At 53.5% G+C, this 13,403-nt stretch overlaps 1 protein-coding gene across 6 annotated transcripts in view; it reads left to right on the forward strand.

Annotated features, from left to right (window-relative positions):
• KDM2B (lysine demethylase 2B) overlaps positions 1-13,403 on the forward strand; it is a 123,760-nt gene that overhangs the window by 28,059 nt on the left and 82,298 nt on the right. For 3 of the 6 annotated variants that reach the window (XM_068562386.1, XM_068562388.1, XM_068562387.1), the window contains exons 7-8: positions 9,976-10,069; positions 11,154-11,307. In XM_068562386.1, coding sequence (XP_068418487.1) covers positions 9,976-10,069; positions 11,154-11,307 — 248 coding nt within the window. Of the gene's footprint in view, positions 1-6,356; positions 6,560-7,152; positions 7,239-7,737; positions 7,761-9,975; positions 10,070-11,153; positions 11,308-13,403 lie in introns of those variants that run through there. The other 3 variants (XM_068562389.1, XM_068562390.1, XM_068562391.1) reach the window with 3 other exon arrangements.

Consider the following 13,403-nt stretch of genomic DNA (forward strand, 5'->3'; position numbering starts at 1 on the left):
AAAAAGCCAGGGGCCACTTCCTCACCAGACATTCCTTAGAGAGACGGTGCCCTCTAAGCGGGAGGTTGGTGGTGGGCTGGGAACGTGGCCACATCTAATTGCAGGAACATCACTACATGTGGTGTGACCAGGAAGTCCTGAGACTGATTATTTAACATGGGCAGAGGTAGCTACGAGCACCTTCCATGTTCTAGGACTTGAGTGGTGGACCCTTGGGATGAGGAAGTCACCTTGGGGCCCCTACCATCTCAGGCCCTCTGTGTTTCCATCTTCAAAATGAGAAGGAGATGCTGGTGGCCCAGGCAGAACTATTGCTTTGGGCTTCCTAGAAGGGTTGGCTCTGGTGACTCCAAATCCATTAGCATCTCTCTGCTCAGCCCCACTGCCAGGAGTGACCCTAGGAGCTTAAAGGCTGTGAACTTTTCATTCACTCAGCCCTTCATTCAGTGCATACTGAATGCAAACTCTGTGCCAGGCTTTGTAAGGGAGGCCAACACGCTGGCCCTGGGCTTCTCAAGGGTTTGCTTTCAGGCGCTCTCTCTCTTTAATTATCTCTCAGACATTTTTTTCTCCCCTCAAAGCTGAAGCTCCTTACACCCCTTGGATCTGGGCTGCCTCAAAGGGAAAGACTGGGCTCAAGGAGGGGTTGGTAGGAGGGTTTTCAATTCCGTTTTGTTCCAATCCGATCACATCAAAATTTATGGAGCCCTTGGAACAGGGAAGTAAAAGATGAACAGGACTAAAAGCCCCTACCTTCTGGAGAATGTGCCATTAACATGAGGGTAAGGTGCAGCTCTCATCCTAGGCAGAGGGAAACGGGTTCCCAGAAGGCAAATGCGGAGAGAAGGAATCCTTTTGGGTTGCTGGCATCAGGAAATCATCTCGGAGGGGATATTGACCTGGACTTTAAAGGACAGAGGAGATGGGACGGAAGTGGGGGAGGGATGGCAGTAGGCAAGTGCCAAGGTCCTTGATGGAATCACGGAGGCAGAGCTTGAGGAAAGAGTGTGAGACTCAGATTAGTGAGAGGCAGATCCTGACCCTCGTTGATTGAGTGATTGATTGATTCAGCCTATAAACTGAACATCTGATTGGTGTTGGGTACTGGGAATACAGCAGGGAGAAAACCAGATGAGCTCCCTGCCCTCATGGAGGTTACAGTCTATTCAGGAGACAGATGTTAATCCAACAGTCAGAGAAACAAATGGAAATTTGCAGCTGTGATGAGGCCACAAGGCAGAGACCCACGGTGCTATGGGAGCATGTACCGGGGGATTCACCAGGTTAGGGAGGGCAGGGCAGGCCACCCTGAGCTGCAGTCTAAAGGGGAGAGGGGTTACTTAAGTGAAGAGGCCTGGGAAGAGCTTTTCTGGCTGTGTGCAGAGAGCCTGGGATGGTGGGGAGGGCTGGGGACAGGGCGGGGCTGAAGGACTTGCCAAAGAAAGGCCAGTGGGGCTGGAGCAGATCAAGGGAAGGTCAATGGTGCAGGATTCGGGGTGGGTCAGGCTGACAGGGCCTGACAGTGTCATAGTGAGGGGTCTGTATTTCTCCTAAGAGCAGTCGGAAACCTCTGAGATTTTAAGCAGAGAGGTGTGTGTTCGGATTTGTATTCTGCAAATTCTGCAGCTGCCGTGTGGATTGAAGGAGGTGGGGGCAGACTGGTAAGAGGAGCCACTGCACCATCTAGATGAGGGTTAGAGGAGAGCAGAGGACAAACAGGACTTGTATTTAGGAAGGTAAAATAGACAGCCTTGGGTGACAGATTTCAATTAATATCTACTTTGCCTCTCTGAGATATTCAGTATATTCTACACTTTATTGAAAGATTACTTTAAATAGTAAGCTCTGTTAATACATTGAGAATTCTATCTAATTACCAGAAAAAGGCTCACACACAATTTTCTAGAACCACATGTCTAGGACATATTGGTTGGACTATGTGGCAAATAGATTTACAAACCCTGTCAGTGGCCGTGGGAGCTTTTTATAGGATTTGAACCTTGTTAGGAAGGAAATTGTCACCTTGGAAGTAGTCCACTTGTTCGGCTGAAAAGAATGCTGATTTCAGTTAATAAGCAAGGTAAAAATCCCATGATGATGAAGTCCTCTGGGATCGTAGAATGGTTCTTTGGAATTTAATTAAAACGACACTTTCTAGAAATCACAGAGCCTCCATGCTGGAGGTGCCTGGAGAGTGGAGACAGCTGAAGGGCCACCTGAACCGAGGGTTTGCAGGGGGATGAGAGGAGGGTTACAAACCCATGACTGACTTCTCCCTGGTTCCAGGATTTATGTCGTTTGATCATGGTGAGGGGGTTAGGAATTTTAATGGGTTTTGGTTCAGGTGTTTAAGACAAGGGGTGGAGACAGTTGTCGAAGGGGTAGTTGCAACTCTGTGGGAGACAAAGATTTCTGAAGAGTATACTGGTGTGGGAATTCCTGGGCGGTCCAGTGGTTAGGGCTTGGTGCTTTCACTGCTGTGGCCCAGGTTCGATCCCTGGTTGGGGAACTGAGATCCCATAAGCCGCATGGCGGGGCCAAAAAAAAAAAAAAAGAAAAAGTATACTAGTGTATTAGTTATACCTCTTGCTGCATTTACTTTGTATTTTGTGCAAGACACTCTTCTAAGTAGTTGGTAGAATACAGTGAATAAACAAAGTCCCTCTTCTCATGGAGCTTGTATTCTGGCTGGGAGAAGAGACAGGCCAGCAAACAAGTGAATAATATAACTTAGGAGGTGATAAGTGTCATGAAGAAGCAGGATAAAGGGAAAAGATGATGGCAGGGTAGGCTGCATATCAGCTGCGCCACGCATTTCTGCCACGGCCTACCCCCCGCCCCTAATTGCTGCCCCACAGAAATGTTTTGGCTGTACAGAATTATTTGTCTTGGAAAATTCCATAATCGTACAAACAGTGACAGTGATTTGGGAGGTACCCCTGTATTGGTTGTTTACTGCTGCATAGCAGATTACCCTAAAACCTCACAACTTAAAAAACTTTATGTCTTAGCAGCATCAGCTCACAGCTTCTGTAGGGCAGGAATCTGGGTGTGGCTTAGCTGGGTGATTCTGGCTCAGAGTCTTGCATAAGCTTGTGTCAAAACTTAGACCTGGGGAATTCCCTGGCTGTCCAGTGGTTAAGACTGCGCTTTCACTGCCGAGGGCCCAGGTTCAATCCCCGGTCGGGAAACTAAGATCTCACAAGCTGCGCGGCATGACAAAACAAAACAAAACCCAAAACTTAGGGCTGGGCCTCAGTTCTTCACTATGTAGGCCTCTCCATAGGGCTGCTTGAGTGTCCTTATGACATGGCAGCTTCCTGCCCTCCGCCAGAAATGGTTTGAGAGAGAGCAAGGAGGAAGCCACAGTGCCTTTTAAAACCTAATTTTGGAAGTCACACACTGTTTATTTCTGCCATATTATAGTAGTTAAAAGCAAGTCACGAAGTCTAGCCCACACTCAAGGGAGGGGAATTTGGCTCTGCCTCTGGAAGGGGTGGGGAGCTCTCAAAGACTTTGTGGACAGGTTTTAAAACCTCTACAATCTCCTGGGTCTATGACATGGGCACACCTTTTTCACTTAGGACCGTTGGGTATTTTAACACATTCCAGAAAGAAATTAGTGAGTCTTTTCTGTTCTCACCTGCTCCTGTAGCCCACTGGGCTTGCAGAAATGAGGTTTGCTGGTGTATTAGAGATATACAGTGGACTGAAAGAGCTCAGAAGCCCAGCCAAAAGGGGATCCCGTGTAAAGCCTACATTTGGCCCCCCAAAATTGAAAATTGACTGCATTTTCTTCCCACATACTTTCTGGGGGTGTGCAGCTGAAACAGGATGGAGACAGGCACTGGGATGACCAAGTTTCAGGGCTGCCTCTGTCACTCCCTGAGCTACGGCAAATCTTTTATCTCCTCTTAGAGACTCAGTTTTCCCTCTACAAAGTGGTGATCCTGTCGTCCCTGCCCTGCCTCCCTCCCATGATGTGGGGAAGATGGAGCCTGCAGTGGATGTGAAATGTGGTTGGGAGAAGATGTTTGTCTACGTGGCCTCCTGTAGACACACAGGGGCTGCAGCTGCCATTGGAATCCTGGCATCCTCTGCTTTTTAATCTACCCTCCCTCACATTTGCATAGGGCATCTCTACAGCCGATATTTACCTTCTCACTCTCATCAACCGTGTTTGTTGGCATCATAAATGATCGTCCCTGTGTAATGTATCACATAGAGAAACTGACCTAGAGAGGCTGCTGATGTCACATGTGGGCCACGCCCCGGACCCAGGTCTCTGGATTCCTGGCTTTTCCCTTCTACCTCAAAAAGAAGAACAAAGAGAGCCAGCCTTTCCTATGGTGCCATGTATGGCCCCAGGTGCTGTGTTAGATACTTAGCACACAGATCTCAATGATACTGGAAGCAGGTTACTATCCCCATTTAACAGACAAGGAAGCTGGAAATCTTAGTGGTTCAATGCAGTAATGGATGTAGCAGCTGAGTGTAAGACAGTAGGGGCTGGTGTGGCTTCTGGATAACTGGAGAGGCAGCCTTTAAAAAAAATTTTTTTTTTTAAAAAGTACTGGCCAAACCAAGCATATCTAGGGCCTGGTTTGATCTGTAGGGGCCACCAGTTAGAGGGCCCTGACTAGTTTTAACAAATGGGATGCAGAGATCCAGAAGGGGGAAAGATTTGGTCCAGTGTCACATAGCTGATTAGAATAATTATAGGGCTGTTGCTGGGTGCTGCACTTAACACAGATGAATCTGGTGTGGTCCCTACTCACAAGGATCTGGGCATTTGTGACTTAAAAAGTAATATGGGGGAGTTCCCTGGTGATCTAGTGGTTAGGATTCGGTGCTTTCACTGTGGAGGCCCGGGGAACAAATCCCTGGTCGGGGAACCATCCTGCATGCTGGGTGGTGCAGCCAAAATACAAAATAAAAAAAAAGAAAAAAGTAATATGTCTCCCATGTGGACAGCCTGATCCTGTTGTCAGGGCCTTCTCCTCTCTGAGTTCATTTAATTCAATGACTGGTGCTCAAATCCAAGGTCGGGGATAGTCTTTGTCATTACTATCTTTTCTTTTAAATAGGCAAAGCATACATAAGGTAAAAAATCAACCAGTTCCAGGGAGTTTACAGTTTAACCTCACAGCAGGCCATCAGGGAGGTACTAATGGGTGAGCCATCCAGTAAATGACACAAGGAAGCAACACCCTGGGCCAGGGCGTTGACCACCTTTAAATGGCTTAATGTTCAGTTCCCTAAAATGGGGATTATTAGGTTGTTTTAAGGGTAAAATGATATCATGCATGTAAGCAGCTATTATTATGAGCACTTGATAATTGGAACCTATTAATTAATAATTCTGGGTAGCCCAGGGAATGGGATTTGGCCAAAGAATCGAGAAGTTTGATTTCTGCCCCTGCAGACGCCATACCACCATCTCCTGGCCCCCCTTGTGGTTTATGGGGGAAGGGTGGGATGGGAAGAGGGCTGTGATCCTGATGAGCGTGCCCTGGAGGGGTGACTTCTGATTTGAGCTGGACTGACTTCTTCAGTTAGTGGTTGAGGTTTGGCTGTAGCCTGCAGACTCTGCTTCTTGAGATCTTGGGATTTACCAGGGAGACCTGGGGAGAAGAGCTGAGAAACTCTGAGACAGGCTGCTTGGGTAAGCACCCCACTACGAGGGTAGTGATCATGGTGAGTCACCACCTCTGAGCCTGTCTTGCTTTCTCATCTGTAAAATGGGTACAGTCCTGCAAATGACCTTACAGGGCTGTTGTGAAGATTGGATTAAGTAATCAAAGTGTTTATCTCAATGAATTCCCACAATAGTTCTATGATGTGGGGTTACACAGCTACTAAGGGGGCAGGTAGGGGCAGGCGCAGCAAAAGAGCATCTTAGATTGCAGATGAAAGTCAGGTCACCTCCCTGCCCCCAGGGCAAGGAAACTGCTGAGAGAGGGGAAGTGGTTGTCCAAGGTCACAGCTAGTCTGTTTTAGGGCCAGAGCCGCATCCCTGATCTCTGGGCTGCCATACCCGGAATCAGACAAGCCCTCCAACCCCTGGCACTGGTCCTTTCTATAGCTTTGCCCCGAGGGGTGCGTTTCAGGAAGGTGGTTTTGCTGGGTCGTCGCCTTCAGCAGCAGGACGGCGTCCACACTCCCTGAAAACGGGCGTGCGGGAGTCCCCGAGCGCCTGCCAGTAGAACGGAGGTGGGGAGAGCTACCCTCGTGCCCCCACCCAGCCCGGGCGAGGGGGCGGCCGTGGGCGGCGGCGGCGTCCCCTGGCGCTGGTCGGGCGCGCTTCCCTGTCGCCGCCGCGGCCTCCCTCCGCCTCCCTGGCAGCCGCCGTGCCGCGCGGGTGTTCAGTTTCTGCGCGGGGATGAGCGCAGGCTGCGCCCGGCTCCCCGAGAAAGGAACGAAGCGAGCGAGGGCTCCGCGGTCCTCGACCGGGGCCTGGCAGCACCGTGGAGGGGGCTCGGCTCTGGTCGCCGGGGCCGGACGAGCGTCGAGCCTCCGCCGCCAAAGGGGACGCCCGGGAGCCGCGCCACAGTCGAGGGTAACCGCGGGCGGGGCCGGGCGGGCGTTTCTGCGCTGCGCCCCGCGGGCCCGGGGCTGCCCTGGAGCCCCCCACTCCTTCGGGGCGCGCCGGGGCGGGGTGTGGGTCGCCTCCCTCCCGCGGGCTGCACGGCCGGCGTCACGGAGCCGCTCTTTGTGTCTCCCGGGGCTGCGTGTAAGTGTGTAGCGTGTGTGCACGCGCGCTCGGCGCCTCCAGCCCCGTCACCCGGTGCCAGCTTTCCAGGTCCCCCCGCCAGACCTTTGCCCGAGGGGACACCGCCTGGGCTGCCGGGGGAGTTTCGCTAAGTTGGAGGGAAAAGGGCGGGGTGGGGCTGCCCCGCCTCCCCAGACCCGAGGCAGCGCCCCGAAGTTGGTGCTGCAGGTGCAGCGCCCCCTCCTACCACGCTCCTCCCCAGCCAGCCCCGGCCTTGGGAGGCGGGAACCCCCCAAAGGCTTAGCTCGGGGGCGCGGGATTTTCAGCCGCCAACTTGGAGGGTGTCCTACACAGAAGCCGCCCGCGCCGTGAGTGGGGGTGTCGAGGGGCGCGGCTTTCCGGGCAGGGGGCGGCCGAGGCGGAAACCAGGCCGGCTGGCCGGCAGCGGCGAGAGCTTAGCGGCCGTGGCACCGAGCCGGGGTGCCCATGTGACTGCGGTGTGCTTTGGAAGAGGAAGCTGTTAGAGGTCAGTGCAAAGGCGTCACGCCAGAGCGCCAGAGCGAGCGAGAAGCAGGAGTGAGGGGGGAAACGCGGAATGAGTGCGGGGCAGGCGAGGAGGCAGGCGGGGTGACGGCTGTAGGGCCCCGGGACAAAAGCCGCCCCGTCCCAGCTACCCTGGCCACCCTAAAGCGTGCACTTGCCTTGCAGGAGGGGCGGCCCAGGCCTGGCAGCCAGGAAATGAGGGACATGGGAGGAGGGGCCTTTCATGGAGAGGCGGGGCTGGAAGTGGCGCCCCCAAGCTCCGAGGGGCCTCGGAGGGTGCTGAAGGGTGACTGGGAAGGCAGAGCAGACACAGGCTCAACTTGGAGAACTTTCCCTCGTACGCAGCAGCCGCAGCTCGCAGGGATTCCGTTTCCGCGTGTGCTGGGCAGGCTGGGGTTGCGGCAGGAGATTGGCAGGTTGGAGGTGGACGACCTGTTTGGCCAGGGCGACTTGGGTCCTGGAGCCCAAGAGCCAAGCTCCTCTCCTTTCTGCTTTGGGCCCCTGGGTGGGTATCCAGCTGCAGACCGAAGGAAGCACCTCACCTTTCTCTACCCCACAAACACTTAAATTGTTTTCCCCAGACTATTCTGCTCAGGCCTGGAGGAGGTGGAAACCAAGGTTAGATTAAAGAAAGAGAAGAAAACCGAGGAGAAGAGGTGGTTTTAGGAAAATGAGGACTAATATTTTGAAGTGGTGCTTGGAGAGAAGAGGCCGGTGTGGTCCATGGGGGTGGGGTGGACTGGGGCTTTAGCAGGCCCCCTACCCCTCCAGTTCCTTGGAGAGAAGGGAATCACCCAGGCCTTCCGAGTGGGGACCTGGCTTGGGTGGGCTGGGAGGAGGCAACAGGGTGTGCAGCCGGAGCTGGAGCCGGAGCCGGAGCCGGAGCCGGAGCCGGAGCCGGAGCCGGAGCCGGAGCTGGAGCTGGGACTTTAACAACCCCAGCGCCAGCACCACAGCCCGCGCCTGTCTTCGTGACAGGGCTGCGTCCTGTGCTGTCAACTACACCCCTCCGATGGGGTTGCTAGGCAGCGGGGCTCTGATGTGCAGGAAGGCCTTCTGATTTGTCAGCCTCCTGCAGACACATGGTTAAGGCTCCTTCCAGCCTATCCGGAGGAGGGACGCGGGGCACGCCGCCTGCATACTGCCGAGCCCCGGGTCCACCTGAATGTGAGGTGCAAAAGGCAACCAGAGGGAGGGGGCGCCTGGAACCCTCCAGCCTCCTAACCAGCTCAGCCCACGTCCCCCCTGGCCCCCACCGTTATCTCCTCTCAGGCTGCTGGCTCCTCCCTGCCCGTCCCCGCCCCATTCCTCTCCTCTTCCCAAACCATGGAAAAGCAAAGTGCAGCGGGGAAAAGAGGTCAGTGGGGTAAGCATGTGTATGCGGGCCTCCGGAGGTGCCAAGGTGTGGGAGCATGAGCTGTGGGGGACTGCCCCAGCCCTGCTCTTGTGGCTCTTGGGGGAAGGGGTGGGTGAGAGGGAGGGGGCCCTGGCACTGCCGTCTGCCAGGCCCGGACCTGGAAGCCTGTCTGTCCCCCCTCCTCCTAAGCTCTGCCCACCCCTAGGAGGGCAGCAAGTGGAGGGGGGAGGGAGGGGACGGGTGAGTTCCTGTAAGGAAGGGTGGGTTGTCTGGCAGTTGCTAGAGCTTAGAAGGGGGGCTGCTGGCAGGTTTCTTCTCCCGAATGCCCTCCCTCTGTCCAAGCCGCTCAGGGCCAGGCTCTCCCTCTCTGTCTCCTTCCCTCCCTCTCTGCCACTCCACCACCCCACCCCCAGGGTCTTTATCACTTTACTTTTTTTTAGCAGCTTTATTGAGGGACAGTTCACATACCATTCATCCACTTAAAGTGTACAATTCAATGTTTTTAGTATGTTTACAGAGCTGTGCAACCACCATCAATTTTGGAACATTTTTGTCACCCCACAACGAAGCCCTGTACCCATTAGCAGTCACTCCCCATTTCCTCCCAACACCCCCAGCCTCTGGCCACCACTAACCTGCTCTCTGTCTCTGTAGATCTGCCTACTCTGGACATTTCATACGTGGAATTATACACTTTCAGCTGCATTGCTTACTTTGCAATCATTTGCAGTTCGTCTTGCCATTTAACTTTCCCAGGGTAGTGCTCCCTTAAGAGTGTTTCATCCTTAATGGCAGGGGTCTTATGCGTTTCTCTAAGTGCCATGCCTAGCTCTGGGCTGGACCACTGGTTGGCTCTCAGTACATGATTGTTGAATGAATGAGGAGATGAATGGGGACTAGTAATTGGCAAGCTATACAGGTGGTTTACAGCTGAATTCCAGAGGGCGCAGCTGCTGCAAAGGGGCCTGGCAGCTTGGGAGAACTGCAGGTATAGGAGCTGAAAGGAGCAGAAATGAAGCCTCTTGCTTGGGTAGGAGGCAGGGGTGGGGCAAGAGTAAAAACCGTCTGCGAGGAAGGAACCAAGTGGCCTGTGGGTTGCCAGCTCTCTCTTGGGAACCTGAAAACAAAAATGCCTCTCCCAGCCTTGGGGGCAGGTAGCCAATGCTTGAGATTCGCCACCTGATCACAGGGGCTTCCCCCATGGGGAACTCCGATTAGATTTGGGTCTTAAAAAAAAAAAGAAAATTCCCCAGTGTCAGCATTTATAAAAGGGCAGCAGGTCAAGCATCTCTGAAGCTGTTTGCTCACCTCCTGTGATTCAGGCATTGAATTGTTTTTCTGCTTCCCCACTTCTGTGCTGCAGGTACTGTCTGATGAGCGTGAAAGGTTGTTTCACTGACTTCCACATCGACTTTGGAGGCACTTCCGTTTGGTACCATGTTTTCCGGGGTGGGAAGGTGAGTTGAGTCTCTTCAGATCTCTGTGCATGCCTGGCTGTTTGTGCATGGAGGGGCTCGCTCACCTTTCTGCTTCTGCCCCCGCCTCCAGCCAGACCCCGCCCTGTGAGGACTTTCTCACCCTCTGTCTTCTTCTGGAGGGAAAGATCAAGGTCAACTCCTCACCCTCTGTCTTCTTCTGGAGGGAAAGATCAAGGTCAACTCCTCACCCTCTGTCTTCTTCTGGAGGGAAAGGTCAAGGTCAACTCTTTTGTATCACATCTGGTCAGCCTTTCACACCTGCTTACCCAGTCCAGTGTCCTACGCATCTTAGGCCAGATTAGAACTCCAGATTTGGCTCCCAAGAACCTCCAGCATTCATTTCCCCCAGCTATAATTTCAGCTCCAGCACTGGGACCTTTTAACTTAAAAGTCTAGTTGCCTGCAAGAACAGTTTACATTAGGGACAGACGTCACCCAGAGGAAGGACGTGAGGCATGTGTTCAGGGTGCTCCTGCTGTGTCTGCTCCTGTGTGCATGTCCACGTGGGGGCATAGGGGTCCCTGCACGGATGTGGGTGCTCCTTGAGAATACGTGTGTGCTGCCCTGCTCCTCTGGGTCTGCGTGTGCATTTGTCTTAACCGAATGTGTTGGAAGAAATTCCGGGTAGGAAGTCATCCCTCTTGGTTCCAGATGTTTTTCCTCCTTCTCCAGAGCCAGCACAAGCTGGTTTTATTTATTGGGCCATTTTATCCTACAACTTAGGAAATTCCCCTTCTTCTCCTTCCCCCACCTCCCTGACAAGCCCACGGCTCAGGAGAAAGAATGTTCCACTCAGTCCAGGAAGTCTTCCCACCCTGGTGTTTCAGCTGGAACGGAGATTCTCTAAAGGCGGGCAAGGGGTGTCCCAGAAGGGCGGCACAGCCTTCCCTGCCACCCCAGAGACCCTTTGGGCCTGATCCTGGAAGGGTCCCTGGGGATGGGTCCTCCCCCATCCTCCCTGCTCCCAGGCAGGTGGGGCTGTCTTCTGGGTTGTGGCAGAACCTGGAAGAAATGAGAGACTTTGGCCTGGATCTTTAACTGATTGCTTCCTTTTCCTCCTAAGATCTTTTGGCTGATTCCTCCAACCTTGCACAATTTGGCACTGTACGAGGAGTGGGTGCTGTCAGGCAAACAGAGCGACATCTTCCTGGGAGACCGTGTGGAGCGATGCCAAAGAATTGAGCTGAAACAGGGCTACACGTTTTTCATCCCTTCCGGTAGGTTCCCGCGAGGCTGGCTCTGGGCTCTTGCTCGGCCACTGACTCTTAGCAGCCTCCTGTTGGCCCGGTGGCCTCAGCCCGGTGTTTAGGCCAAGTGATGGGGTTTCTCTGGGCCTCCTTGCCCTTGGCAGTCCCTGAGAGAAGGAGAGAAGCAGGCCTCAGGCGGCAGGGAAAAGTAGCCTCTCACATCTTACCTGTTTTTTCCTGCCTGTGGGCTAGAATTCTCTCTTGGGGAGAAAGCCTCCTGAGGGCCCTCCCTCAGGGGAAGTTTGAATGCCTTCCTCCAAGATGTCCTGCTGAGATTTCTGAGGGTGGTCCCGTGGGGAGGGGAGGGGCAACTTTATCCTGACGGCTGGGGAGGGGAGAAGGGAGAGTTGGCCCAGGGGAAGAGGGTAGAGGGGAATGCGCCCAGAGTGGCAGCTTCCTTCCTGCAGAACAAGATGAAATGTAATTGGGATCAAGGTCAATTTCTGTACTTGGACTCTCCCCTTTCAAAAAAAAAAAAATTAACTACAACTATAGAAGAGGGCAATAATTAAGAGCATGGACCCTGGGGCCAGAAAACCCCACCCTAATTCAAATTCCTGCTCTGCGGCTTACAAGCGTGACTTCCTGGAAATGACTTAATCTCAGTGCCTCAATGTTCTCATCTGTAAAATGGAAGACTTCCCAGGGTGGTAGTGAGGACTGAGTGAACCGAGACCTATTTGCCTACAGCTCCTGGGAGATGGGCTGAGGGCTTTTGGCCAGTTACAGGCTGAGTCACTAGTGGATGTGGCAGATGACCTGGGAATCTTAGGCTACATTTTAGTGGAAGTGTTTTACCCAGCATGAGGGAGGTGACAGTCCCACTGTATAGAGTGAGAGGGTCGGGCCACATGTAGGAGACTGTGTTCCTCGTGGGTTGTAATTACTTACCCTCGTGGGTAAGTCAACCTCGAGAGAGAGAAGAGTCTGGATACCATATCAGGTGAGATGAATTTGAAGGAGGAATTGGGTTGTTTTACCCAGGAAGTGAAGGTGTATGGTAACGGCCACCAGCCAGTTGAAGGATCATATCTTGGAAGACGAGGTATAGCCAAGTGGTATTGGAATGAGTTGCTCTGCTAGGCACTGAGCTCCCCGTCACTGGAGGTACACAAGTAGAGGCCATATGCCAAGGAGCCTGCAGGGAAATTGCCACTGAGAGGAAGCTTGGATCTTAGGATCCAAGGCCTCCTTTGAGGCCACTAAGATCCATTGGATGGAGAAGCTGGTCACACTTAAGTTTCTGAGAGTTGGACTGGAGTTGGCCTTGGGTCTGGACATCAAGTCAGTGTCAACTGAAGGGGGAGCGGTTGTGGTGGCAGTTCCCACCATGGGGATGGGACCTGCACATGCGGGCTCTTCTAGAAAGTTGGGCAGAGATTTCACTATTAGGGAAGTTTGGGATTTGGAGGTGGCGGGGTTTAGTGGGGGTGACTTTATTGTCAGGGCCTCAGGTCCATCCTTGGAGCTGCTTGACTCCGGGAGGGGAGGGACTGCTGCTTGGGACAGGAGGGAATTGCAGTTGGTGGGCAGCATTTATGGAGCACACCCTGGAAGGAGGTGGTATCCTGCAGCGTGTTCAAGGCCACTCTGTAGGTGTTGGAAGATTGGCCCTGGTAGAGTCAAAGGGAGGCTGGCGTGCTCTTGGCCTTGCTGCTGTCTTTGTGACTTTGGGCTGATCTCTTCCCCTCTCTGTGCCTCAACTGTCCCATCTCTACAGTGGGGGCAGGGTGAGGCTGAACTCTGGGATCCTCAAGATCCCTCCCAACTCTGTCCCCTGAGTGCAGGCCTCCTTAGCCTCCCTGGGAGGACAGGCGTTTTTCTCTCGCAGGGCCTTTTTCAGAACTGGGAGGTGGCCCATTGCTTTCCCCCGATCTGGGATGGGAAGGGTGTTAATTTTGGTGCCTTAAGCAAGTTGGAAAAGGTCTCAAGAAGTAGCATCTAAGCCCCAGCAGGGGTGTGACTGTGTGTTGAAGGTAGGAAGAGGGGACGTGATTTGAACTGCCGCTGGTAGGAGTCTATTTAGAACTCAGCAAAGACTTTTGACCCTAACAGTCTTGAGTGAG

This window comes from Eschrichtius robustus, chromosome 14 (assembly GCF_028021215.1).
Source record: "Eschrichtius robustus isolate mEscRob2 chromosome 14, mEscRob2.pri, whole genome shotgun sequence".
In the NCBI taxonomy this organism is placed as follows: Eukaryota; Metazoa; Chordata; class Mammalia; order Artiodactyla; family Eschrichtiidae; genus Eschrichtius; species Eschrichtius robustus.